Source organism: Hyalella azteca, unplaced genomic scaffold, assembly GCF_000764305.2.
Source record: "Hyalella azteca isolate HAZT.00-mixed unplaced genomic scaffold, Hazt_2.0.2 contig13425, whole genome shotgun sequence".
Taxonomy (NCBI): domain Eukaryota; kingdom Metazoa; phylum Arthropoda; class Malacostraca; order Amphipoda; family Hyalellidae; genus Hyalella; species Hyalella azteca.
In genome coordinates this window covers 20380-45335 of record NW_025943348.1, presented here as the reverse complement: position 1 = coordinate 45335, position 24956 = coordinate 20380, and the positions used below count along the sequence as shown (strand labels likewise).

The 24956-nt window shown below is 39.4% G+C and overlaps 1 protein-coding gene across 1 annotated transcript; it reads right to left on the bottom strand.

Moving 5' to 3' along the window:
* Positions 1-19734: 19734 nt before the first annotated feature.
* Positions 19735-24430, bottom strand: LOC108683373. The gene is made up of 3 exons (XM_018172688.2): positions 24388-24430; positions 23804-23979; positions 19735-23467 (listed from the first exon to the last, which is right to left on the bottom strand). Exons 2-3 carry the CDS (start codon positions 23963-23965, stop codon positions 22850-22852), a joined length of 780 nt encoding a protein of 259 aa, XP_018028177.1. The 5' UTR covers positions 23966-23979; positions 24388-24430; the 3' UTR covers positions 19735-22849.
* Positions 24431-24956: the final 526 nt, after the last annotated feature.

Here is a 24956-nt window from a genome sequence, read left to right as displayed (position 1 = left end):
GGTACAGAGGCCTCCTAACTTTTTTTTCATCAAGAGCCAAGGGCAAGCTTTCTGAAGCTTTTGCGGGCCGGTCACGCCAATTTACTGTTTTAAGTTCACGTGTAACCAGAAATAAATGCCATGCTCGATTTTTGTACACATTATGTTGAACTACGAGATATCCTCGGCTGGCCGGATCCGGGTCGCTGGCTGTAGTTAGGAGACCCCTGGGCTGAAGAATAAAAGCGTTGGTATGAGGACGCGTTATTGAGCCCAAGGCTTGGCCAAAATGTCTAAACTCTAGTTTCCTGCGAGTTGTATTCAGGGTCTTCGGACAGCATAGTTTCGGCTAGTGTTGAAAACAAAATTTGAGCAATTAATCAAATGATTTTTGTACGAACATATTGATGCAAGTAGTCGGCAAGACTATTTCAGCTCAAAATATGACAAACGTATGGCAGGAGTGAGTAACAAACGTGCCAAAAATTTCGCTCTAAACTAAGGCACATCTGAGTTACAGGTGAAAATGAACAGCAATTGCCAGTATTAAGGAAAAAGACGAGTCTTGGAAAAAACGGCATTCGTTTTCAGCACTTCTTCATAGTGAAATGCTCCAGTTGTTCGCTATAATTCGAACAGTGGTAAGGTGGCTAAGCCATTGGCCTTCATAATAAGTGTATAACTTCAGCAGATAGGGCTACTTTGACTAGATCAATCCAAGGTGGCTGCAGGAATTAGACTAAAATAAAGATTGACCGTAGGCAGGTTGCACAGCTTCGAAGAGACTGCGTTGTTTAGTCGTGGACTGATTCGTACAATTAGAATGTGTCCCATCGCATGCTGTTGTGAACGCAAGTTTTTCTAAATCAGAAGCTAATTTTCTCAGTCATGCCGATCCTCTGCTTGTTTTATTCTTCGTTTTTTTGCTGTGGAGTCGAGACTGAGCTAGGAGCAGGAATAAATTTTGAACGGATTCATAGCAGTCATGTCCGAAGATATCATTGACTATTATCGTAAACGTTCTTTGCAGTTATTCCCAATATATAAAAATAATTAAATTATTATTAAAATAAATATTTAATGTACCGGTTCATCAGTAACCATGTTAAGCTGGGAATACAGGGAAGAAATCTCCCTTATGCGCACTTTTTTCTATAAATCCTGGAATATAAAAGGTGGGACTGGAGAAATCCGGTGTGTGCCGTGGATTTTTTCATTCTGTAATAGTCCCATCTTGGTTAACGCGATATTGTGACTGTCCTTCGAGCATGGTGGCAATCTAAGTTTAGATTGCGACATTTTTAAGACACATTCACATTTTGAATCCCGTTCGCATTTCATCCCTTGAAATACTAGTTACAGTTCCGAAGTTTAGAATTTGTTGAAACATGAATTCGATTGAATTGAAATAGTGAATGTTTAAATTCAATTTCATTATTAAATTAGACACTTGACGACTGCTGCAATTTGTTAACCCTAGTCTATATTGTATTACTCCAAATAAGGTGCAAGTAGTACGCATTTAAAAGCACAATAATTGTGCTTAATTTGCCGCGCTGCAGAGGAAATTACGAAATTAACTGCTATAATTTTACAAAACTTTTGTCTCATTCGTCAATTTTTTGTTTCATATTTCACCGCCTAGAAGACAAAAAATCGTTTCAACAAAATTTTCATTCGTTTTTAATTTAAAAGGTTTTTTTTCCATTATGTCTGAACTCGAAATTACACAACGCTGAATTTAGTGACCTCAATGGGTAATTAACCTTATGCATGGGTACGATTGCTCGGTGAAACGAAAAAACTTCATTACTGTGTAAGCAAGCTCCGTCTACAAAAAACGCATCGTGAGAACGCAAAATCATGATACCACATACGAAGTATCAAGAGTACGGGATCAATTTGTCATATATTACGGCATCAATTCTTGAACCATATCGGCTTGCGGTCAATGTTCATTCAGCAAAATTCGTGTACAAAATTGCAGGTTTTGTCAAACTAAATTGATTATGGCTATGAGCGACGCCATAACGTCGATGAACAGCGCCCCTGTGTTCATCGCCTTGACGCGGCTGACCGGACCAGCCACTTCTGGTAAACGTATATTTTAAGCATTTTGTGTGTATGTAACAAAGTATGACAGCAGCTCCATCGTACTTCTAAGTGAAAATTAACCCATATTGAGTTATTGATAAATACCTCATGTTTAAGGCCATTAAATCGAAAAAAGCACTGCAGAAATGAACTGAAGCAGTGAATATATAATCGCACTAAATAGAAGTCAAATAATACGAAATTCAAGACATTCATGTGAAAATTATCCAATAAAATAATCTCTGATGTACTCGCTGCTTTTCCTCGTGTTGCCTAGACTTGGAAGAATGCGGCATTGACGCGTGGCAGCCCCATTGCTCCAAGAGAAGCGTTAATTACGCCTCTGTAGGCCTGTATTTTATGGCCACACATTCAATTTTAAATGCTAATAACCTATGGTTATTGGCTGATAGTAAGTTGTTCATTGCGGACTACTTGAAAAAAATTTCGTACTTTTCGTTACTGTTGCGAATCGGACCTAAACGTATACTTTTAGAGGATTGATTATTAGCAACCTCGTGAAGCAAAGTTATTGTATTGAAAATTGCCTAATTACATCGTTCATGATGACGTTGATACCAGCGTACAGCTTATTGGAAGCGTACCTTGTAATCCGAGAAACTAGAAGTTAAATTCTCTCCACATTCTCTTGACAGTGTGTCTGTCTGTATCCATACTTCGGCAAAGGTGGAATTGTTCACCGAAACTAGCTTGCAAAATTTACTAATATCCCCTATCTTTTTTTGTGACTTGATCTTCGCGTTTTCTTTGGCGAAACTTGCGGCCAATTCATCTAGTTTTCTCCTTCTCTTTCCAGCCATCATACCATGCAGGAATAAAACACAAACTGAATAAACTGAAACTGAATAGTAACAATTTGACATTTCATAACATCGACTATATCGAAGGATAATTAAAATAGGCAATTCCTAGCAATGTTTAAATTTACTCCTAATGTAGTACTAAATATTTATAATGCCACATGAACTTCGTCAATATGATGCCATTATATCGAAGCAGCATTCCCTTTAATTAGATATGATGCCGTTAAATCTCCAAATAACTTCCGTTCATATGATGCCGCTGTATCGACAGGCGCATCACTTCCGTACATCTGATGCCGTTGTGTCTACGCATCACTTCCGTCCATGTGATACCGCCGTTTGTACGCATCACTTCCGTCCATATTATGCCGTCGTATCATATCATTTATCATCAGCGCCCTGATCGTCATATTCACTATAGTTGTTTTCTTCGAGCATGGTGGCAATCTAAGTTTAGATTGCGACCTTTTTAAGACACATTCACATTTTGAATCCCGTTCGCATTTCATCCCTTGAAATACTAGTTACAGTTCCGAAGTTTAGAATTTGTTGAAACGTGAATTTGTTGAAACGTGAATTCGATTGAATTGAAATAGTGAATGTTTAAATTCAATTTCATTATTAAATTAGACACTTGACGACTGCTGCAATTTGTTAACCCTAGTCCTCCGTTAACCCTCCGTACGACATTGACAGTATGTCATTTCTAATGTTGATTGCGCAGCGGTAATATTAAAGAAAATCTAACCCCAGTACAAGCAAATTTTCGTCGTTTTCGCCAACGTTACTTGGGAAGACAAGGGGCATGTTGTGGTACGTGGCTGGCACCAACACCACGGTTCCCAAGTTCTTCTCATGCCCACTTACTAATTCGGTGTATTCTGATACCTTTTCCTCTGGATCAAAAAGGGCTTCGAAATTTAGCGTTGACATGGTTATATTTGTGCATCCAGTATCCACAAGTGCTTGAACGTTTTGACCCAAAATTTAGAGGGATAATATATATTGGTGAGTATCCATATTTGAATACGTTTCTATATTCCGGCTTTTTGGACCTAAATTCAAATCGTACGTTATGTTTGTTTCCTAAAACGGATTCCGGTTCGAGCTGCGATCGACGACGGACGTTAGTAAGTTCCTAAGCCTACATATCTGGTCTCGATTTTGAAACTTGAGATTACTGTGGTTTTGAACTCTGAGAAACCTAAGAATTAATCAACGCGACATTGTCAACTACGAGAATGTCGCGCGCGCCGTAAGAGGCGGAAGGAGAGTAGCCTGTCTTCAGATGAAGGCAGCAACTCTCCTTCTTTGCCTGAACTATTCGGGTCGCCTTTACCAGTGGGAAATAGATCAGAGGATCTTGTATTTGTCTCAGAAACACCTGGCTCACCATCATTAGATGCATCCTCAACTATTCCAGGCTCTGCTTTTGGAAGGCCAGCTGCCACTGCCACTGGTGGAGGGACTGGTTTTTCCAGAAGGAATGACTTTGGAGGTTTTCCTGCTGGCAATCACCCTTGTGATCTCTCTCTTGGCTCAGAAACTTCTGAAGATGAGATCTTAAATCTTGCTCAGAGACTGGGAAAAGGCCATAGTATATCCTCTGATTCCTTTGGGAAAGTTATCATTGTCGAACCAGTGGCTGATGCTCGCCCAGTTGAAAAGTTTTTTTCAAATAACTTAGCCCTCAGTAAGGCCTTAGCTGAGTCTCCTTTTAGCAGGGCTGGAATTGCTAAGTTTAGTCAGCGTCGTCAGAATGTTCCTAAATTCTTCCTGCAAGAAGTCGAGACTTGGTGGCTCTGTCGAACACTGCGAATGAGTAAAAAAATGTGTTGGAGCAAGATACTCATAATATTGCAGAGCATGAATTTACTTGTCAGGTACGGGCTGAAATGCAATGTACTTCCAGCAACGATTAAGGCATAAGATGATGACATTATAGAAATGTTCAAATTAATATGATAACGTATTGACCTTGAGGAAGTCGTCCGTTCCAATCATCAAGAAAATTCAATATGATCAGAGGGCCTAGTTAAATTCGCCCAGCTTGGCGAATATTGCGGGCGAGCTGCTTCATGGTGGAGCCGCTCTCATAGCCCCTGGCGTCTCCCAGCGTTACCTGTGCGCAAATAATTTACAAATTAGTGATGTCTAGGTTCACAAGGAAATTATGTTTCGTACTAAGGTTTTTTTTGTGGCCTGTATTTATCTGAAGTTGAAACAAAGGTAAGTTTCGTTTTCAATCAGATCTCAAGTATATTTATAGGTATAAGGGATAATCTTGTGTATATTTACATCATTTGTTTTCTTTACGTTATCCCTAGAAATGCGTTTTTTTCATGATCAAATCCACTAGCTTATATCTTATTACTGCACATTGAAATGGCAGTAAAGAACTAGACCAAAAATCGACCAGGACTGCTCGATGATATCTATTTTATTTATCTTCGGTCGCATATTTCCATAGGCGCAGCATCATGCTATCGCCCAACTCAGAAGTTACTCCGTTGATGAGGATAAACGCCATCGAAACTGGAAAAATATGAAACCTTATTACATGCGTGAACAAATTCATAAAGTACACATTGTATGGGTATACAGAAACAGGTCAATAATAAAGTATTAACAAGTTATTCTGCTGTACTGAGGACATCTTTTAATGGCAGCTCATCATTGGAAGCCATTCACCCTTGTCGGGGGAGCTGACCTGCAAGTCAAGAACAATACCCTTCAACTTGGACGTGAAAAGTGAACTTCACTTTGTTGAAAATGTTTATTAGACCGAAAATAGGCTAGTACTACTAAATTTAATTAATTTATTCGATTAAATTAATTAAATTCATTGACTTTCAATCAGTTTCTAGACTGAAAGGATTTTATGACTTTCTCCAGGAAATTTCAACCCAATTACAATTGTATACGTTGGACTCAGTCCCGGTGCAATGTGATTTTTTGAATTGATGTAATATATGTCTATATAAATAATAACGAATTTGTATAATTAATTTTGAAAATAATTTTTTTGGGTGTTTCTTGTGGGACTACAGAGGCGGGCACCAATAAGGGATTCCTGCTACCTGAATAATAAATGCTACATATTGAGTCTTCAAACCAGGAAATAGATCAAAGATGCATGTAGCCACACGAAATTACGAAGCTAGTGGAGTACTGAGGCAAACCACCAATACGGAAATCCCTCTCCTCGAATACCAAGTCTTGCGCCGGTTTGCGATTTAGTCCAGCGTTGATAGACGGTATATTTCTATACCAGATTTCACAAATCTGGTATTTTCAGAAGTCTGGTATGACTATTTTAGATCTGGTATATATGCCTAAATCTGGTATTTTTCCGACTTGCTGCAAATTTACTGCATTAAGTTCTACCTCTTCTGAGGCAAACCACCAATACGGAAATCCCTCTCCTCGAATACCAAATCATGCGGCGGTTTGCGATTTAGTCCAGCGTTGATAGACGGTATATTTCTATACCAGATTTCACAAATCTGGTATCAATCATAAGTCTGGTATGACTATTTCAGATCTGGTATATATGCCTAAATCTGGGATTTTTCCGACTTGCTGCAAATTTACTGCATTAAGTTCTACCTCTGAAGTTTGAACTTCTTCCAGCGTTGGCGTGGATTATATAGATTACCTTCGGACCGGCGCGACTAGAGGTTTCCCGCCAATTTTGGAACCGCAAGTTTACTTTTTGTTTGTTATGAATTCTAGAGTCGTTATTTGGTTATGAATTCCAGAGTGTGTCACTTAATGGAGTGTCACTTGAATACTGATCTTGAAAATCATCATCCATTCATGGAATTGGCTGCCTACTTCATCACTTAACTACTTTGACCTGTCTCCAATGCATTCGTGGTACAAGTGTTTTCACAAGTCACCTATGTGAAAAACAAGCAACGAAACAATATTTCAACTAAGGTACTGGAGTCCCTTATTCGGACCAAAAGCTATCTGCTCTACGGCAACAAGTGATCACACCCGAAATGTTAGATTAATGCAATATGCAAGCTTGTGCGAAAATAAGCGAAACGAAGATGACCAGTTTCTGTAGCTTGCTCATGTTGAGCGAAGAGGAAGAAGTGCCGCACTGATAAAAAAAAGGAAAAGTGTCAATGTAATCAAACACAGGAAAATAAAGTGTCAAAATGTTCCAAACCGAGGGAAAATATAACTTGTTTAATTTGGCTTGTTATCGTCAAGCCAGATACGTAACTGCACAGTAATTAATCTATATATTTTTTCTTTTTCTAAGCAACTTTTCTGACGGATAGGTATTAATGTTTCTGACTGATAGGTATTCTGAATTTGGAGGTATTACTCTCTTTTTGAAGAATAGAATTTCTGGTATTTTGAGCTAGGCAATCTGGTATTCTCGCCAAGAAAAACCTGGTAACAGTTCAACTGTCAACACTGGTTTAGTGACCAGTCTTGGCTCTTGCGCCGGTTGTGGATGCAGGCGGATGGGTGCCGCTGAGCTCCGTTCACATTACAACATACTCTGGTGCAAACAACTGATACCCTCGTGTTTGAAAACTGCCTAAATAAGCTAGTTCTTTTGACTTAGATGATTACACTTTGAGGATTCAGTGGCGTTGAAGGCCGTGCTATTTAATCTGACTGGCGACCGGTGCTACTTGTACCGACATACATTCCGGTGCGGTACCGATCTGCGATCTTGGTTAATTCGTCAATATTGGCATGATCGGCCGCCCCCGTGTTCAAGGACGACGCGAATCTTTACGAGCAAGTTCTTCCGGACATAAAGATCTGCACTTTGACGATTTCCTGACGTTGAATTTTGTGCCTTTAAATTTGACTGTGACGACCGTTACTTTACCGGTACCGACCGCCATCTTGGCTTGATAGGCCATTTTGGTTTGGCGAGTGTTACTTACGGCTGCTAATGTAGCTTTTGGCGAAAACTACGTTTATGCAATGGCGTTTTTTACCGGGGGCTATATATATTGTGGTTTTTCGTTTCGGCTCTTAATATGTTCAGCTCGAGCTGACTGTGGCTTTAATCTGACGGTTACTGTCCCGACACTACGCAAAAACCGTTACTGTCGCGATTACTGGAGTGGGTATGTTTCCGGACCGTTTCATTCTGTTCTTGCTCTCCCGCAGCTTGCTTGGCGCGAACTACGTCGACGTGTTTGGACCAGCAGGACCAGATTGTGAGTATTGTTATCGCGTTCGCTATACTCAGCTTTAATTGCGCTGACTGTAGATGAGCGTCACTGTTGTATGACCCAAGCTGAATCTGGCGGCTATTCATGGCGCCGTTATATAGCTTAATCGACTAAGCGAGTAAAGCGACTGCTCGGCCTGCGGTCCGCTGCTGCAGCACTTGATCCAACCATCTCTGAGGAAATAGATTCACTCATCGCGACGTCCCCCACGCCTCGCAAAGCTCGGATGTATTATTGTAGATGCCGTGCTGGCCGAAATAGGCGTCCTGCTGCCACCTATCGAACAGTGCGTGACAACGGTGTGTTCGTTATCACTGGCAATAGGCCGTTGCTACGGCAGAAATCATCTCAGAAATCAATTTCTCAAAACCTGCTTCGAGTTAGTGTTGATCTCCACTGTGTGCGGCCGTGTCGCCGGTTATCGTTAGGCTGCCTCAACATCCGTTCGCTGAATAACAAGGTTGACAAGTGTCTTCACATTTGTCGCTCGCACTCACTAGATGTCAGCTTCCTGACCGAGACCTGGCACGACGCGGACTCTGTTTGCATCGCGCTGATGGACGCAAGGTAGTCGAGCACGCGCGGCCCCGCAAGCAACCCGACACCCTGACGACGAATTACGGTGGAGTAGCTGCGCCCCAGTGGGGTTCGCCCCTGTGGGGGCGTGCACCTTGCCGCTCTTAACATCGGCGCACGTCACCACTTTGTAGCTGCTGTGTGCTAGGCCAGGCTCTCCTGTGCTTCGTTTACGGTCGTTGCAGTCACTATCTACCGTCCTGGATCGGTTGCCGTATCGCGCGATTTTTTCGTCGAATTGAGCGTTGTCGCCAGACTGGTGACTTAGTCCGATCATGTCCTTATCGCCGGGGATTTGAACATTCGACTGGATTGTGTCGAAGACCAATTGGCTCGTCAGCTGCGACCTTCTGGCCACCTTCGGCATGGTTTGACGTGAATTTGTCGACGCACGAAGTGGGCGGACTGCTGGACATTGTCATCACGCGTGCTGACCTTCAAAGTCTGCCAGTCGACATCGTCGAGATCGCAATATTCGACCATCGACTACTTCGGTGGACGGTGCCATGTGTGTCCTGCTGCGCTGCCGCTGCTGTGGCCTCCACTTAGCGAGATGCGCCGGTGGAGGCCAAAAACCTTATTCGTTTCAAAAGAGTCATTCTGGCGTCAGAGTCAACGCACAACGCAGCGATCCTCGAGCGCTGTAGCGTTCGCTGGAATAAACTCATCGGAAGAGGTCATACAGAGGCTTTGGGTGACCTAAGCGTGGAGAAATTCCATGCGGTTTTCGAAAACAAAATTTGTGCTGTGCGAGCAACGTCGGCCGATGCTCCGCCGGCAGCATTTGCTCCGTGACCGTTCGACTGCGTGCAAGAATTTGCTCGCGTCACAGCCTACAACGCAGCGATCCTCGAGCGCTGTAGCGTTCGCTGACCGTTAATTGTTTCAACTCAGTGCTCTTCTTTTGTCAATAGTAATGTTATTGAGCGACCTCTATACCATTCAATCACACAATAATTTGATCATAAATAAAAGATTTATTCTGGTAGTACCGCGTGCAACACTAAACAATCAATGCGACTCATTGTGACTGCCGTCGCCGTGGCTCAGAGGACTAGCATGGTCGCTCGCACTCGATGACAGTCTTGGCAAAGATTCGAATCTCGGCGGGCGACTAATAGTTTCTTCAACCAGAGTTCGATAGAGGTGAGAGCAAAGAGTGTAGGGTCATGTTAACTGTACATACCGATATAAATTGTGTAATAATATGTGTATAAAGAATAAAAAATACTTAAAAAAAACTCAAAAAACACGTTTTTCTTGTGGACTAAAAAGTAGAAAATAAATTATGGCTCGCTTAACAAAACATGGGTCGGGCTGTACGTTCACCATCAAATTTCCAAAATTCGTATGTTGTGTGCTTTTCGCTTTAATCATAAATCTGCCCGACACGTTTTTTGGGGCGAGCCATAATTTATTTTCTACTTTTAAGTCCACCAGAAAAACGTTGTTCTTTAATACAAAGTTTTTTTTTAAGTATTTTATTTTCTACTTTTTAGTCCACAAGAAAAAAGATTAAGACGTGATTAAGTCTGACTTGACGTACGTATCGATGATACGCAGCGTCAGCGCCTGCTCGTCTATAACGTCAGCCCGCACGTCATACTATATATATACTTTACTCAATTAAGCTAATTTAGGTCTCTGATTGCTAGTTTTTATGATGGTATCTGAAATTGTTTACGTCTTGCATGACGGGTGGGCGGAGTTTGAGGTTTGACAAACTTGGAAAAGACGGACGGGCGAGACCTTTGGGTTCATGCAAGACTGACGATAAGTTTGAGCGTGTGGACGGGCAACCGACTAATTAGTCAAACTTTTACTCTATGTCAGTCTATATTGATGATGAGAGCTGTGACATTGTTCCTCGCCAACTCTAGTTTCTTATATCCCAGACTATCAGACAATGTTTTCACTATTTCTTTTTGTGATTTCATCGAGTTATATCGTAGTTTCCCTAGTTTATGGTAAATTCAATCAAAAAGCTAGTCACAAGAATAAGAGAGCAACTGCGTATGCGGCATTGATTGCTATGTGCAAAGTTGATCATACAGCAAACAAAGACTTGTAACGAAGAAAATAAACTCTTTATCGAAAAGAATGTGCCAAAATGAAGTCGTAAATGCTGTCTGGTGCAGATAGGGATGCTGTCTATCAACCCTCATTGTGGTATTTTTAAAAACCATGTTCGGGACCACCGCGTACGTTTGCATCGCTTTAAGGGGACCGACTACCCACCGGAAAAACTTCTGCAGTTATTATCCGATCATCATGAAACTTCAAATAAATACGTAAAATGTAAAAAAAATAACACTTTGCTTACATGAATTTTTCGAAAAATTGATAGAAAACGAGAAATTCATAGAAAACGGCTAAGAAGGGGTACTATAGAAAATCTATCTCCTCCTACAAATATCATCCTACAACATCGAGACACGTATCATTCGGTTTGTAAAGACTATCCCAATCGATTTGAAGAGCGTTTTTCTCATTTTCCCTTTACTTTTTTTATGCGCGTTTTTCCCATTTTTCTCATTATCCTGGTGGCAAAACCTTACTTTTTCTTAACTTCGTTGTCAAAAACCGACAAAACGTATACATTCAAGCGCTAGTTAATGCTGCACAGATCTTAGCTTTTTTTTGTATAAAGGTTAAGTTTTTTCATACAGTTGAATGACATTCCATCAATCCAGCACTCTCGTTTTGATTTAAGGCGTCCATGGACTTACCAGCCATAGCGCAGGCACACTCTACCAAAAAGAACATTAGGGTTGTAAGATTTCGAGAAGAAAGAGCTCTCTGATTCTTGTTCCAACGAAATGTTCGCTGGAATATGATCTGTCGATTCAATATTTTTAGGGGTTATTTTATCAAAAAGTTCGAGCAACAACAGACAAAGTCGAGGATGAAGACACTTTTTCATTGCTGTTTCGAGATTTGCAGCGTTGATTGAGGTTGTGAATTTAAGTTTTACACACGTTTCGCGACCCATTACATTTTTGGACAAGATAATACTCCGTCAAAATTCCTGTTTGGTAACGACACTGATAAGAAGCTGAAACCTAAAAACGAAAAGCATTAGCAATATTAGAGCAAGTCGAAGCAGTAGCTTGATGAAGCGAAACAGTAGAAGTATCAAACCGAGGCGAAGCAGTAGCTTAAGGAAGTGAAGTATTAAAAGTATCAAAGCTAGGAGAAGCAGTAGCATATGAGGAAGTGAAATTTCAGCAAAATGAGAGTCAGAGGAAAGTAAATCATGAGTGTGGCTCAACGGTTATTTTCAATTCCGACAGAGGAAGTGTCTGGGCTGGAGGTGCTGGCAAAAATAAGGAAGCGGCGTCAGAGTTATCAACCTTAGCAGGAGAATTAGGTGAAAGATAAGCTTTAAATGGCAACGGATGTTTTTGTTCAAGATGCAGTTTCAAGTTTGAAATACTTGTTGATGAAAAAAGTACAATTGATCTACCTTAACAACAGAGCCGACGCTTAGCTATTAGATTTCGCTCATTAACCGCTTCAACATATGTGAACGCTTACGTCAGGAGCGGGTTTTGAAGAATTTTCCCTCGTTGCGCCATTTCTATATATATACTCAATCCACTACGGACCGTTAATTGTTTCAACTCAGTGCTCTTCTTTTGTCAATAGTAATGTTATTGAGCGACCTCTATACCATTCAATCACACAATAATGGCGCTGGAAACTGGGTAAGGATATTGCAGAGATTCTGAAAAGAAGGTCTCTTTGTCCGTACATTTTCTCGAAATATCATTTTTGGAAACACTTGGATTTCTCTGAAACACTTCGGCGGCCACAAGTGTTTCGCTTTTGGCACGATCGCTCGTGAGAGGCCCTGAAACACTTAAGTGTCTCGAGACAGAGGTCAAATTTCTCTCAGTGTATGTTAGTTTCAGCAACATTTAAAGAAATTGAAGAATCAATTCTAACGTAGTTTGAGCTTCATCTATATTTAATATAAATTAAATACAACTATCAACAAGAAGTCTCTATTTCATTCATCACCGTATACATAGTCTCCATCTGTGGCATCTGACTAAACAGATTGAAACGTTTTTCAAGCTTAGAAAAGTTAACTATAACTGTTTTACAAAACGATTTGAAAAATGTGTACTATAGACTGAGCTTCTGCGAAAGCAAAACAAACTTTTGAATTCCCCAAAATGAGTCATTAAAATAATAGGGAAGCGTAGATATATATACACCGATTAAAAATTGAATGAAACGATACTTCTGTCATGTAAAAATTAGCACTCATTCTATCAGTTGTAGCAAATCCAAAAGACCAAACTTGATATCATTTTGGCTGACCGCTTCAGCCAATCAATTAAATTACACTTATCTGATTAAAACGAATAGGTAAGATTGAAGCGTAAAGCTTAGAGGAAACCAATGCGCGAGGAAAATGAATTCACAGTGCTCCATAACTCTCGCGTAATCACACCAGGGCTGTCAAAATGAGACTAAGTGCCTCTGTGAAGCTTCTGATAATTGGTAACAGTTGCCACCAATGATTTAATCTATTAATCGAGTGGTTCGAATTTCAAACATTTTTTATTAAAAGGAATATGTATCATTGTTTTTTTTATAAATATGTTAATCTGTAAGTCGTGCAATTATACGTATATTACCGAGTACCTCAGCGTTAGACTTAAACCCTTTTTAAACCGCTCAACTGGCTTTCAACTGAGCAGTTCGAATAACTTAATATTCAGATATCCACGGCTATTGGTTTGAATTATAAACAAAGCTCATTATTCATAATAAAATGTTGTCGGAATATTTTGTTGTCGGAATGTTGTTTGGTCCACTAAGTTTTCAGGTAGCGCTAATCGCCCGCATCGATTCGTTGGCGCAACGCACACGCAAAAGTGGGTTTGAATTGCAGCCATAAAACGTAAGTACGTCAAAGTGCAAGAATATGAAAGGTATACGTCCCAGTGGCGTTATTCATTTCAAGAGAGCTTAATTTCCCTGATTAATTGTGTGCTCATTAATCAAAATTAGTATTTCTTTCATTAATGTTCTGAAAATTTCAATATACTCTTTCCCAATTATAAGTGTTAATAAATAAGCATACAGCCAGTTATTATTAACTTGAATTATGATCATAAATCTTAAGGAGGCTCAACCACCCGTCCTGTCATCAAAACCTGTGGGCTAAACCTCCTATGTCCTTAAAAGACCTATTGTCTTAGTCCTTCCTTGTCCTTATAACATAGTGACGCCCCAGACACGTACACATGCACCATGGCACGACATTTGTGTTCATGATACGCACGCGCAATACTGAGGTACTATAGCAGGTAACAGCCATTTGCCCGACATGGTTCACTGTGTTCATGATACGCACGCGCAATACTGAGGTACTAGCTGATGATAGCCATTTGCACGACATGGTTCACTGCGTCCATGATACGCTATGTTTATTCCGTAGCTGCTTGAGGTTGTGGGCCGACTATGCGGTCGGTTTGCGGCTTTGCCCTACATGAAAACGAAGCGGACGAAACGAATTCTGACAGCGCTGGTATAGGATCGTATTTTGAATAAATGCGTAAGTTTTTAAGTAAACTCAAATTGATGAAGGTTTGAGAAATTTTGAAGCCAATCATGCCCTAATTGAAAACGAAGCTCCTAATTGACATAACGCGAGAGTCATTCGATTTTTTTGTTTGCCTAAATTTTGATTGTCTCGTTGGATGGTAATTTCTAGCACGTGCATAAGTTCATAGAATCGAAACTGACCATGACTAAATTAACAACGAAGCTTTTTACTGACATTAAGCTTGTACGAGCGTAACCAGAATTATTGTTGTGCGCTTTGTTGCGCTAAACCTATAATTGGTTAGGCATGCAACGATTGCTATAAATTAGCGTTCAGCGCGACATCCGAAAAAAACGGACTAACATCTTTCAGACAACCCTCGCATGAGCGTATTGTAGATAAATAGCTTCGTTATCAATTAGGTCAAGATCGGCTTTGGGTTGACAAAATTAGGCTTGGACGACCTGCTAAGTCTTAGCGTTTAGCGCACTAATTAATCCTCTTGGGCCCAAAATGGGGTCTGAAATGACCTCAGGGTGAACAATTTTGCAATAATTTCTAATTAAACTACTGGTTAAATTCTTACAGGGTTATCTCTACTTTCCTGAAATGATGTGTAAAACATTGCATCGAACTTTCAATGAGATACCCATTTTGTTTTCATACTTAGACATTGTTAAGTGCATGAGGACATATATTCTTTTAATAACCGTTAATTCATTCATTTCAAGCCAATTTAGAAGAAAGGAAGAATCATTGTTGTAAATTCGGCCAAAGGTCAAAATTCACCAAATAAGGTACTATATGTTCATTATAATATTCATAAAAGTCGCTCTGAGTGTTTAATATACAATGCAGCATGTCTTGAACTTTAATGTTTAATTATTTACATTATGTTGCTAATTGATATTATTTCACTTTCAACGATAATTCGTTTTTCAATTCATTAATATAAATTGTATTAATTATAGATACAAAATAAACTTATAAACTCCAGGGAGAGTTTTTAATTTTTGCATTGAAACGCATAGGAACGGCTTCTCTGCTACTCTGATGTCGAAAATCTGGAGTTAGCTGTGGAGTTGTGAGCAACTGGTACTCTTGTACTCTCAACGGCTCTGAGGATTGGAAGATGGAGACCACTTGAATTGTGTGCCCTGCGAATAACATTGGGCTTCGTCAGGTCTTTCCCCAACTCCATTAGGAACAGATATCTATGAGTTCTCTCAGTGCCCTTCCAGCCTTTGTTTTTCGACAGCCAAATTATGAGAGCGTTCTGGGCGCTAATATCAATCATGTTCACGAAAAGTCTCAGAGGCCATCTTAAGGTCCGCCTGGCGAAAGAGTATTCGCGAATCAATTTGTCTGCATTGTCATAACCTCCTTAATTTAGTACGGTTGTATCCAAGAATCACGATTGGTTTCTTGTGACTTTCTTCTGATACTGAATAATCTAGAACTTGGGTAGAGAGTAAACGAACAGTTTTGTTCTTTTTGGAACGTAACTGACCACAGCCACTCCAGCAGAAAAAAAATTGGATGAGTACAGCTCTCTATTTTTGGAATTTTCCGCCATCGCTGCAACGTCAGTCTTCTTTGCTCCAAGTGTTCCTGTCATAGTGTTTTTTTGGCAGCAAAAATTTTGCCGTTTCCTCAGACGTAAAGCAATTTTAATTTTCACCCCTCTCCCAGAGCTGAACAGTGGTTCTATCAAGGCACTTACTACGCGGTGTCCCAGCTTTTTTAGTTTTTACGGGTGCACTACCAGGAAGCCTTCCAGTTAAAGTAAAGGGGATCAAGAAAAAGCAATATCTTGATATTATCGAGAATAACATCAAGCAGGATACAGAAAAACTTTCTCTTGGTCCTGATTGGATTCTTCAGCAGGATAATGATCCGAAGAACACATCAAAATAATTAAGAAAAGGTTCGAGGATTCAATCAAAGTCCTGGAATTGCCAAGTCAATGTCCCGATATCAATCCAAGTGAGAATTTTTGGCGCGTACTGAAAATAGAGGTGACTGAAAGACAACCAAATAATTTGAAGGAATTGAAACAGTATGACATGGGAGAATGGACAATACTTGGCGTCGTTGCATGCGGGAACCTTATTGACCATTACCATAAGCGTTTACAACAAGTTATCAAGAGTAAAGTCCATGTTATTAACTGTTGATTCAGGGTATGAATAATTTTGGTCATGAGTCAGTTTTATGCTTCCTTCGCATCTTTTTGCAAAACGTAAAAAATAATGTTTTTTGGTTTATAAATGCAGCTTACATGGTTCATAAATGGTTTACATCTTTAAAGTTTTAGATAATTGCTTTTTTGGTCTTTTTCTCGTAATTTGTCGAAATGATGTTTAGGGTGTGAATAATTTTGGGCACAAGTGTATGTTCTCTAAGCAGAACTTGGTCGAGGGACGGCGGTTGACAACATTGACATGCCATTCTCTATCGGTCTATCCTATCCTCTCATTTCCTGTACGTAATTGCACGGCCACTCTCAATTGTTGTCTTAGTTTATCACTCTCGAGTAGCAAGTTTATCATGAAAAGGATATTATTCCTGAAAATACAGTTTATATACTGACTTGTGGGTGTCGTGAAAATCTGAAATATTTAACTTTGTGCGACTTATGAGAACAGACACAAGGTGTCGGGGATGTTGTCTAGAGATGGATTTTGGTTTACTTTTGTATAAGTTCCTATAGAAATTATCATGCTAGCGTCAACTACTAGAGAACATTACCGCGAGGACTTCATAATTTTTTCACGGGCAAATGAATCCACTTTACATCATTAAAATAACGTATTCGTATACAGGATTATTCGAAATGATGGACCCAATTTATCAAATTCGTATTTATTTGCGTATAAATTCAAAGCGAATAATTTATACCTTATTCGAAAGATTCCAAGTTTTATTTCACATATTTATAAATGTTCCATGTGTCGCCCGTATGCTGCACGGCAAACACCTAAACGGTAGCCCAAACTCGTCCCACACACGAGAAAGCATATCTTCTGTTACTGAGTCAGAGTGCACCGTAGCAGTGATACGGTTNGCCCGTATGCTGCACGGCAAACACCTAAACGGTAGCCCAAACTCGTCCCACACACGAGAAAGCATATCTTCTGTTACTGAGTCAGAGTGCACCGTAGCAGTGATACGGTTTTTTAGATCAACCAGATTTGCTGGTAGAGCGGGACGTGAGCAGCTTCCTTGACGTCGCCCCGTAAGAAATAGTCACGCGAGATTAGGTGACCTAGTGTAGAACCAGATCTTCATTTCCTGTGCGTCCTATCCAACGTGACTGATTGATGTGACTGATTCAAAAAGTTTTGAACATCAAGATGTCAATGGGTTAAGTTAATATGAATTACTTTGAATAGATTAAATAAAATTGAGTTGTTCTCTTTCCATTGGTGTATAATTTTTTCATTTTGGATTTAGCTGAAATAAATACGAATTTGTTTAATTTTGTCCTTCATTCAGAGAAACCCTGCATAACTTCTTGGAATTATTTTTATTCGCATCTCATAGTTCGTATAGTAGCCTGTGATTAAACAGCCCGCAAATATCCTTCTATAATAATGCAATTGTGCCTATATCGCTATGACTTTCACTCGACGTGCGAGCGTACGTTGCTTCGAGACAATGATGCATTCCACTTTCTTTAGAGGGGAGCTTCCATGCTTTGATTTACGCACGGCTGTGCGCATTGTCCATCACTGACAACGGCTCTCATCGTTGGCGCACAACGCGCGCCAGTTTGGCTTCATCCTCAACTTCCAGGAGTTGCGTGCGGCCGCAAGTATCGTTAATCACTCCCCAGCTGCTCCTCTCGCGTACGCTAACGCACGACCTGCAAATCCTCAGATGAATCTGGGGATCGAACCCTCCAGTTGAGATTACGAGGCCGCATCGACAGCCACTCTACTGTTGAGGCGATGGTGACAGAAAGTAAAATCTGGGTTTTCTTCAACTTACAGTTTGTTAACACGAAATTATCTGACATTACAAGCGATTTCTAAGAGTTCAACGAAGTCTTCCTCTCATGAGCATGAAACTTATTCTTCTTATCACGAAAGAGATGGAATTTAAATCATAATGTATTACCTAATAATGTTTAGATACATCTAATTGGCTATTTTCATGATGATGTCTTCTAGTGATTTAGCAGATGAAGACAATTTTTGTTTTAGACAAGTGTTTCAGATCTGATGTGTTACAAAATTTTTTTCGTTTAATTGAATGGGAGTAATTGAGCTAGTGAGAGCATCTCAACGGGATTCATAATCTGCTTGCGGAGGAAATGGAACACAATAATGAAACATTAAATTTACTTAAATATTTTTTTAGAGAATTGGCTGAGCGGCGCAAGTGTGCACTGTGGTCTGTGTAGCACCGATCTTGCGTTTCATCGAGATCAATTTAATGATAAAGAATCCAGTTATAAGAAGGTGACCGTCACACTCCACATATCCTAGCTGCTTCTGTAACAGTTACGTTTAACAGCTAACCTCTGGGTTATGGGCGAATGTTTTTCATGGAACAGTTCTAGAAGATATTGGAACAGAATTTGATCACTTAAGAAGGTATTTTGCATCTATTGTGGTACATTCTTTGATTTTAAACATTCAAATATTTTGTCATAATGATCACACCACGTGGCTTACATCGTGTTGTCTCATTATTCATCCTTAATTGTTGCTTTATTCTAGAAGTCTAACAGTATTAGCGATGCTGCTGCAGCTATTATGAAATTTTTGTGACTTCTGGACCGTTCTAGGCTCCATGCAGTGAGATCCAAGCGAGTTCTTAGTGCTTTTGTGAGAACGATTGCAGCTGAGAGCAGTAAAAAGATATTAAAGGCGAGCTCTGACTTCTGGGGTAAATTTAAATTGGGTAAATGTGTAAGCGATGGATAAATTTAAATTGGATATAGAATAGATGGATATTGAACAGATATACCGGTATTATCTGAGCAGAGCGATGATTCGTGTTGTCGAAAATAGTATAGTTTTAAGTTTGTCGTTAAATGTTAACTTTAAGCTTGCATAGAGTTCGATTAATAACCTAAGCTAAAAGTAGACTTAAAACTATAACTTTCGTTCTATAATGCATTTCAGTACTAACGAGGCTTGCGGTTTCGGGATTCCAAAGAATACAAAGCACAATTTAGTTATTACAGTTTCCTGAAATATTCTATTGCATTAAAGAATTGAATTCTAGAGAATAACTTAGCAGCTTACCCCTTAGCTGATGCTTACCCCACGACCTCGTTTAGAAAATGTCTAAGCTACCCAATGCGCGATTGGCAAATGGTTCTCCACTGACGTTCTTAAGAAATTTCACAATATTTTCTGGTACGATAATTAGTACAATAATATTTTCTGGTACTTCATCATTTAGTAATTACACGAGTGTTATTCGTGCTCAAAATTTGATGATTAACTGTCTCAATATTTTTATAGTGGTTTAATAATGAAATTGATGAAATCAGCAATAAGTAATCGAGATCAAGGTAATTAAGTAAGATATTGTTAGAGGTCGATAATCACGAGTTTGAAGGTTTAATAAAATTACGTAACTATGACATTCATGAGAAATACTAGTGCGAATCACTACAGGACTTCCACGGCGAGAACGGAGTTCCCTAAGAATATATGTAGACGGTGATACAATAACAATCTTAAAAGTAATGCAAATCGAGAAAATCAATATCATTCATCCCGGTACTGAATTAGCAGAGACTCGTAGCCTGTGCTGTAGCAATACATAATAGGATCGATAGCATTTGCGTCAATGACATAAAACGAGATGTTATCAAAATACATTGGGAGCAATATTTATAATTCATCATAGATGAGAAGAGAGGTCAAAGAATAACCGACGTTAAGCTTTATCTCTAGAGAGCAAAAAAAAAAAATAGTTACCAGACGTTTGTGGGCATGCATTGTGTATGGCATTAAACATCAGTAAGCTTGTGAATAATAGGAATGCATAAACGAAATGTAATTAGAATTAGCTGGAGTATGATAGTTATAGACGAGAAATATAGTCAGAGCGGGACGTGGTTAAGTGGAGCTTGCTTCAATTCAGTGAAGGATTCTCTCTCAAATTGTCCAAGCTAGGTTACATGTGGAAATAAAATAATAGTGAGACTTCATGTTTGCAACAGGCATTGTGAGGCGTAAAAGAGAGTGCCTGAATACAAATTTCAGTCCATGGAGAAAATTAATTCATAAGTAAAGAGATATTACCAAGTTGTAGGCAGGACAATCGTTAGCACTAATTGATAGTGGGAACAGGAAATCCAGCTATACAATATTCTCATTAATTTTACAGGTAGTTTGGCTTTGAGATTGAGAGTAATTTAAGGCAGCTACCTAGGTTCAACAGGAATTTTATAGCTTTGTGCATTAACACAATTGTAAAAAAATTGCTAGCTGACAAATTCAATCAAAAATATGTTGATAGGCTAATAAGTGCAGAATACATCACGAAGCATCACATCTTTGGCTGTGCTGATTTTGTGGCAACCTTGAGAAGCGACAACACAGCATATGCCAAGAAGCATAAATCATAATGGTAAAGAGATTCACTTTACAGGCGGTTTGTACTTAAAATTGTCAGTAGTCACAAATTTTTTCATTTTCACTCGACGTTCAATAATTGATGACATTATGACATTTAAATGAATTATAGTTATTTTTCACACTCTAGCAACTTTCAGAGTCAATTTGCACTTTCGAGATCTTTCAGTCAATTTGCAAATTGGAAAACGTTTTGAATCAATTTGCATGTTTAGAAGCATGTTTTCACACTCACAGGATGGTTTAGTAATGGAACTCAAGGGATTAGCAATGCTGCGAGACAATATCGATAGTACACAGTTTACAGTTTACACTGTAAGGATGGCAACACTGATCTCAATACGCACAAAAAAAAAAATTCTGCACCGGTTTTACTGAAAATTTTCTTGAATTAGACTCACTCTCTGGTTAAGTTCAGGCTGCTGATATTGAGAGCAGTAGGCAGTAAGTTGTGCCTTCTTTTTCAGTCTCGTCTTGCGAGTTGAAGTACCACGTACTGATGTTTGTTTTGCCTTCCTTTCCAGTCTGGTCTTGAGAGTTGAAGTTCCGCGTGCTGATCTCTTTTGGGCAGGGCACTTGAGCAGGGTGATGAGATGATGTTTCTTGTGTGTACAATTAACAAGGGAAAGTATCTTGTGAGGTTGAATATTCAGATTTGCTAGGATCAGAATACATGAAAAAATTTATAGACATATATGTAGGATGTCAATAAAATTTGTGAGGAATAAAGTTTCTGGTCTGGCCGTTAGAGTTGCGGTTGAAAAAATTTTGATTAGGCCCTAGGGTTTTTTTCGGGGTGTTGGTCGGCAAGGTTGGGTTTTATTTCACAATGAGGAATATTTGTTCACATCTGGGTGTTCGTATCAACGGCGGGTCACCACTTTCGCGTTGGTGAGCATATACTCGACGAAGGTCTTTAGGAAGCTGTGCTGCTGTAACGTCTGACGTCTGTGTCGCACACCACACTCAGATAGCGCCGTGCTCGGGTCACGGCCACGTTCAGACGGCGATCTTCTGCCAGGAAGCCGATCTCTCCTCTGGTGTTAGAGCGAACTAGTGTTAAGATCCGAGTGTTAACACTCGGATCACTACTCACCCAGTGAATTATTAATTTTACCACAACACACGAGAAAGTACTCGACACCCTATGTAGTAGCGCATCAGAAGTAGAAGAGGCTTGGCTTGGTGCTGTGAACCCCAACGATCGATGTTGCCAGAGGGCTTGGTTGAAATTTGCGCTACGTACTAAAATTATTGTGAATTAAATTACATAGTAATAATAGTCATTACCGGAAATCAAACTTATAACAAAAAATATCAGATATTAAATTTATAGAAACTGGCCATGGTTAACTGGCTTCTGTAGTTGTTACGTTGTCTTTTAAATACTGCATTTTGTTTACCTTCAGACTATAGGTTCACGGATGAGAATTGTACCTAATTAAGACATCAAGAAGTATAAAATATTGTTTTATTCTAATAATACTCATGAAATCACTACAAAGTTTCGGAACCAATATGTATATTTCCAAGAAAATACAAATTTGACATATCTCCATATCGAGATTTTTAAGTGGATGTATCCGAGTCAGAGAATTGCATAAGACTGTCGTATGATCTTAAAATGAATCTAATTCTAAGAAAACACTTTTCAACAGTAAATGAATTATCCGAAGCGACTACAATTAAAAATCATTTTAGCTAAAATGCAAGAAAAACCCATGAGAACTTATCAGTCGAATTGAAAAATATAATTTGAATTATTTCCAGAATTTGCGACATCATTAAAAAACTTCACTGCACTTCGACTTTCTTGCAGGTCAAGATTCACCTAATTTTTTGTCCAACACACACGCGAATATAATACTTTAAAGAAATCTACAGCTTTTAAAATAATATTCAATTCTTGAGCATATTATATATGCAGTGCATACACTTTCCAATTAAATTTTCTGGACCAAGGACTCGGTTGTAGTTTATCCAGACAGAGGCTCTGACCTAAAAGCCTCTTCCTCTGTTGTCGTATTCTTTGCCTGTAACCTCCTTGTACGCTAGCGCAAACACATCACGGTCCGCTTTTGCAGAAGTGCTTACATTTTTTTCATTTTCTTCAAGTGCTTTCACCCAGGAACGTATAATGCGGACGCTGCTTTCGTCATCCAAAGAATGCGGACACTGAGCTCCGAAATTATTAAATCTGTGACAGACGTGGTACGCACCGGTATTAGCCTTCGAGTGATAGTTCGCTGAAATTCTGCATTTGCGGAAGAGCCACGAGCTGTCACTTCCTGTGGGGTCGAAGGCAATTTCCAGCTCATGAGGTTGCATTCTACCATATACGGAACACGATGTGGCGTGTTGCCAGCCACGCGGTGATCCATACGTGGCCTTTAGAGGCGAGTCCGCTGCTGAAGTGTTCACCGATTTCAGACGAGGGTACGAATGACGCGTGAGTAAAATTCTTGTAACCATATGCTGGTTGAACATGATTTGATCCACATAGTACATGTTTGCAGGCCTGACGTGATCAAGAAGTTCGTTGAAATCTATTGTGAACGTCATGTTGCCGTAGAAATTGTGCTCAGTGGTTGTCTTGGAGGGAGCCATCCACAAAACCTGAGGAACAAACTAATGAATAGAACTCGGAACGTCATCTTCCTGAGCAGAGTTTAGGACTTAAATGATAATGTAAACTGAGGAACAAAATAATGAATAGAACTAGGAACGTCATCTTCCTGAGCAGTTTAGGACTTAAATGATAATGTAACATTTAACGGTTCCAACCAAGCTTCTACGTCAGTTTCGGATATCCAGCTAGCAAAAAGAAAAAAAAAAACAATAATGAACTTGGTCATATAGAAAGAGTTATGAAATCTGCCTGAAGCCTTTTAATTTGATATTACAAGCCACGTAGAAGAAGAATGAAGAATTATTTATAGAATAATCGCTGACCTGAAATCCACAGCTGCTTATGGTGCTATTTAAGCGTCGGGTGACGAAATCCTTTCTCTCCCAGCAGTCGTGGAAGTCAGCAAAATGAATGCAACGGCCGATGGACGTGAAGGATTCATACTGAGGGTTCGAGAGATCCCTCGCTTCTTGATAGCACACCATAGTCAAAGAGCTTTCTGCAACAAAGGTCAGATATTCAGCACAATGTGCAAAATTGCTATCAAGCAACTTAAACAAATTCACTCGTAAAGTGCATCACTTTACTTAGCCGTTAAAAATTTTCGAACGAACGCCTCAAGTTTCCTGAGAAAAATGATGCGCCTTGAACCAACAATTTCATCCATGTCTATGGCTCAAAGCAGTGGGGCACTTTGCGCAAGCAATTAATTGTTATCTCGACGGTAACGTATGTGATATTAAAAAACTCTATCAATTGCATTACCAATTATTTAATTGAACATAATAACCTATTTCGCGAAAAATTCAAAAGGCTTATTTGAGTCATTTGTACGCTCTAATGAACAACGAGATTTATCATTCACATATGTAATGAAGTTTACGTACACCTATGCGCAGCAACTCACTGGCAATTACAGCGCTGTAGTCAGTACTAGTCACAACAGCGTAAACACTGTCTAGACTCTAGCGTCTAGCCAGTGACCAGCGCTTGACAACCCGCACAACAGACGGACGTTCGATCAACAAACTTCGTTTCTATGAGGGTAAAAATTATTTTTAATCGTGTAATAATGTATTTATCAAATGAAAACAATGCACTGAAGGAACAAACTATATTATCATACCCAATACGTGTCTGGAAATCTACTCCAAAGTACAAATCTGCATCGGCGTCTTATAACCTGTCTCCGTATCAGTGCAATCAACAAATTGCACGAGTATTATTCATACAAGTTCCAGATTAAACGTTGTTATGAAAACTAACTATTAATGACTAAACAATTTATAATTTTACTATGGATAATGCACGCATTAGATCGGAGTAATTCACGAAGACTGATTGGTAATAGGTTAAATGTTCTAGTTAATTTTTATTTTCGTTTTCAAAAGAGGAAGGGACTATTTTTCACAATTTCATCTCTCCAAATTAGTTTGGTCGCAGTGACCGAAGATATGTTGATGATGATACAGCCTT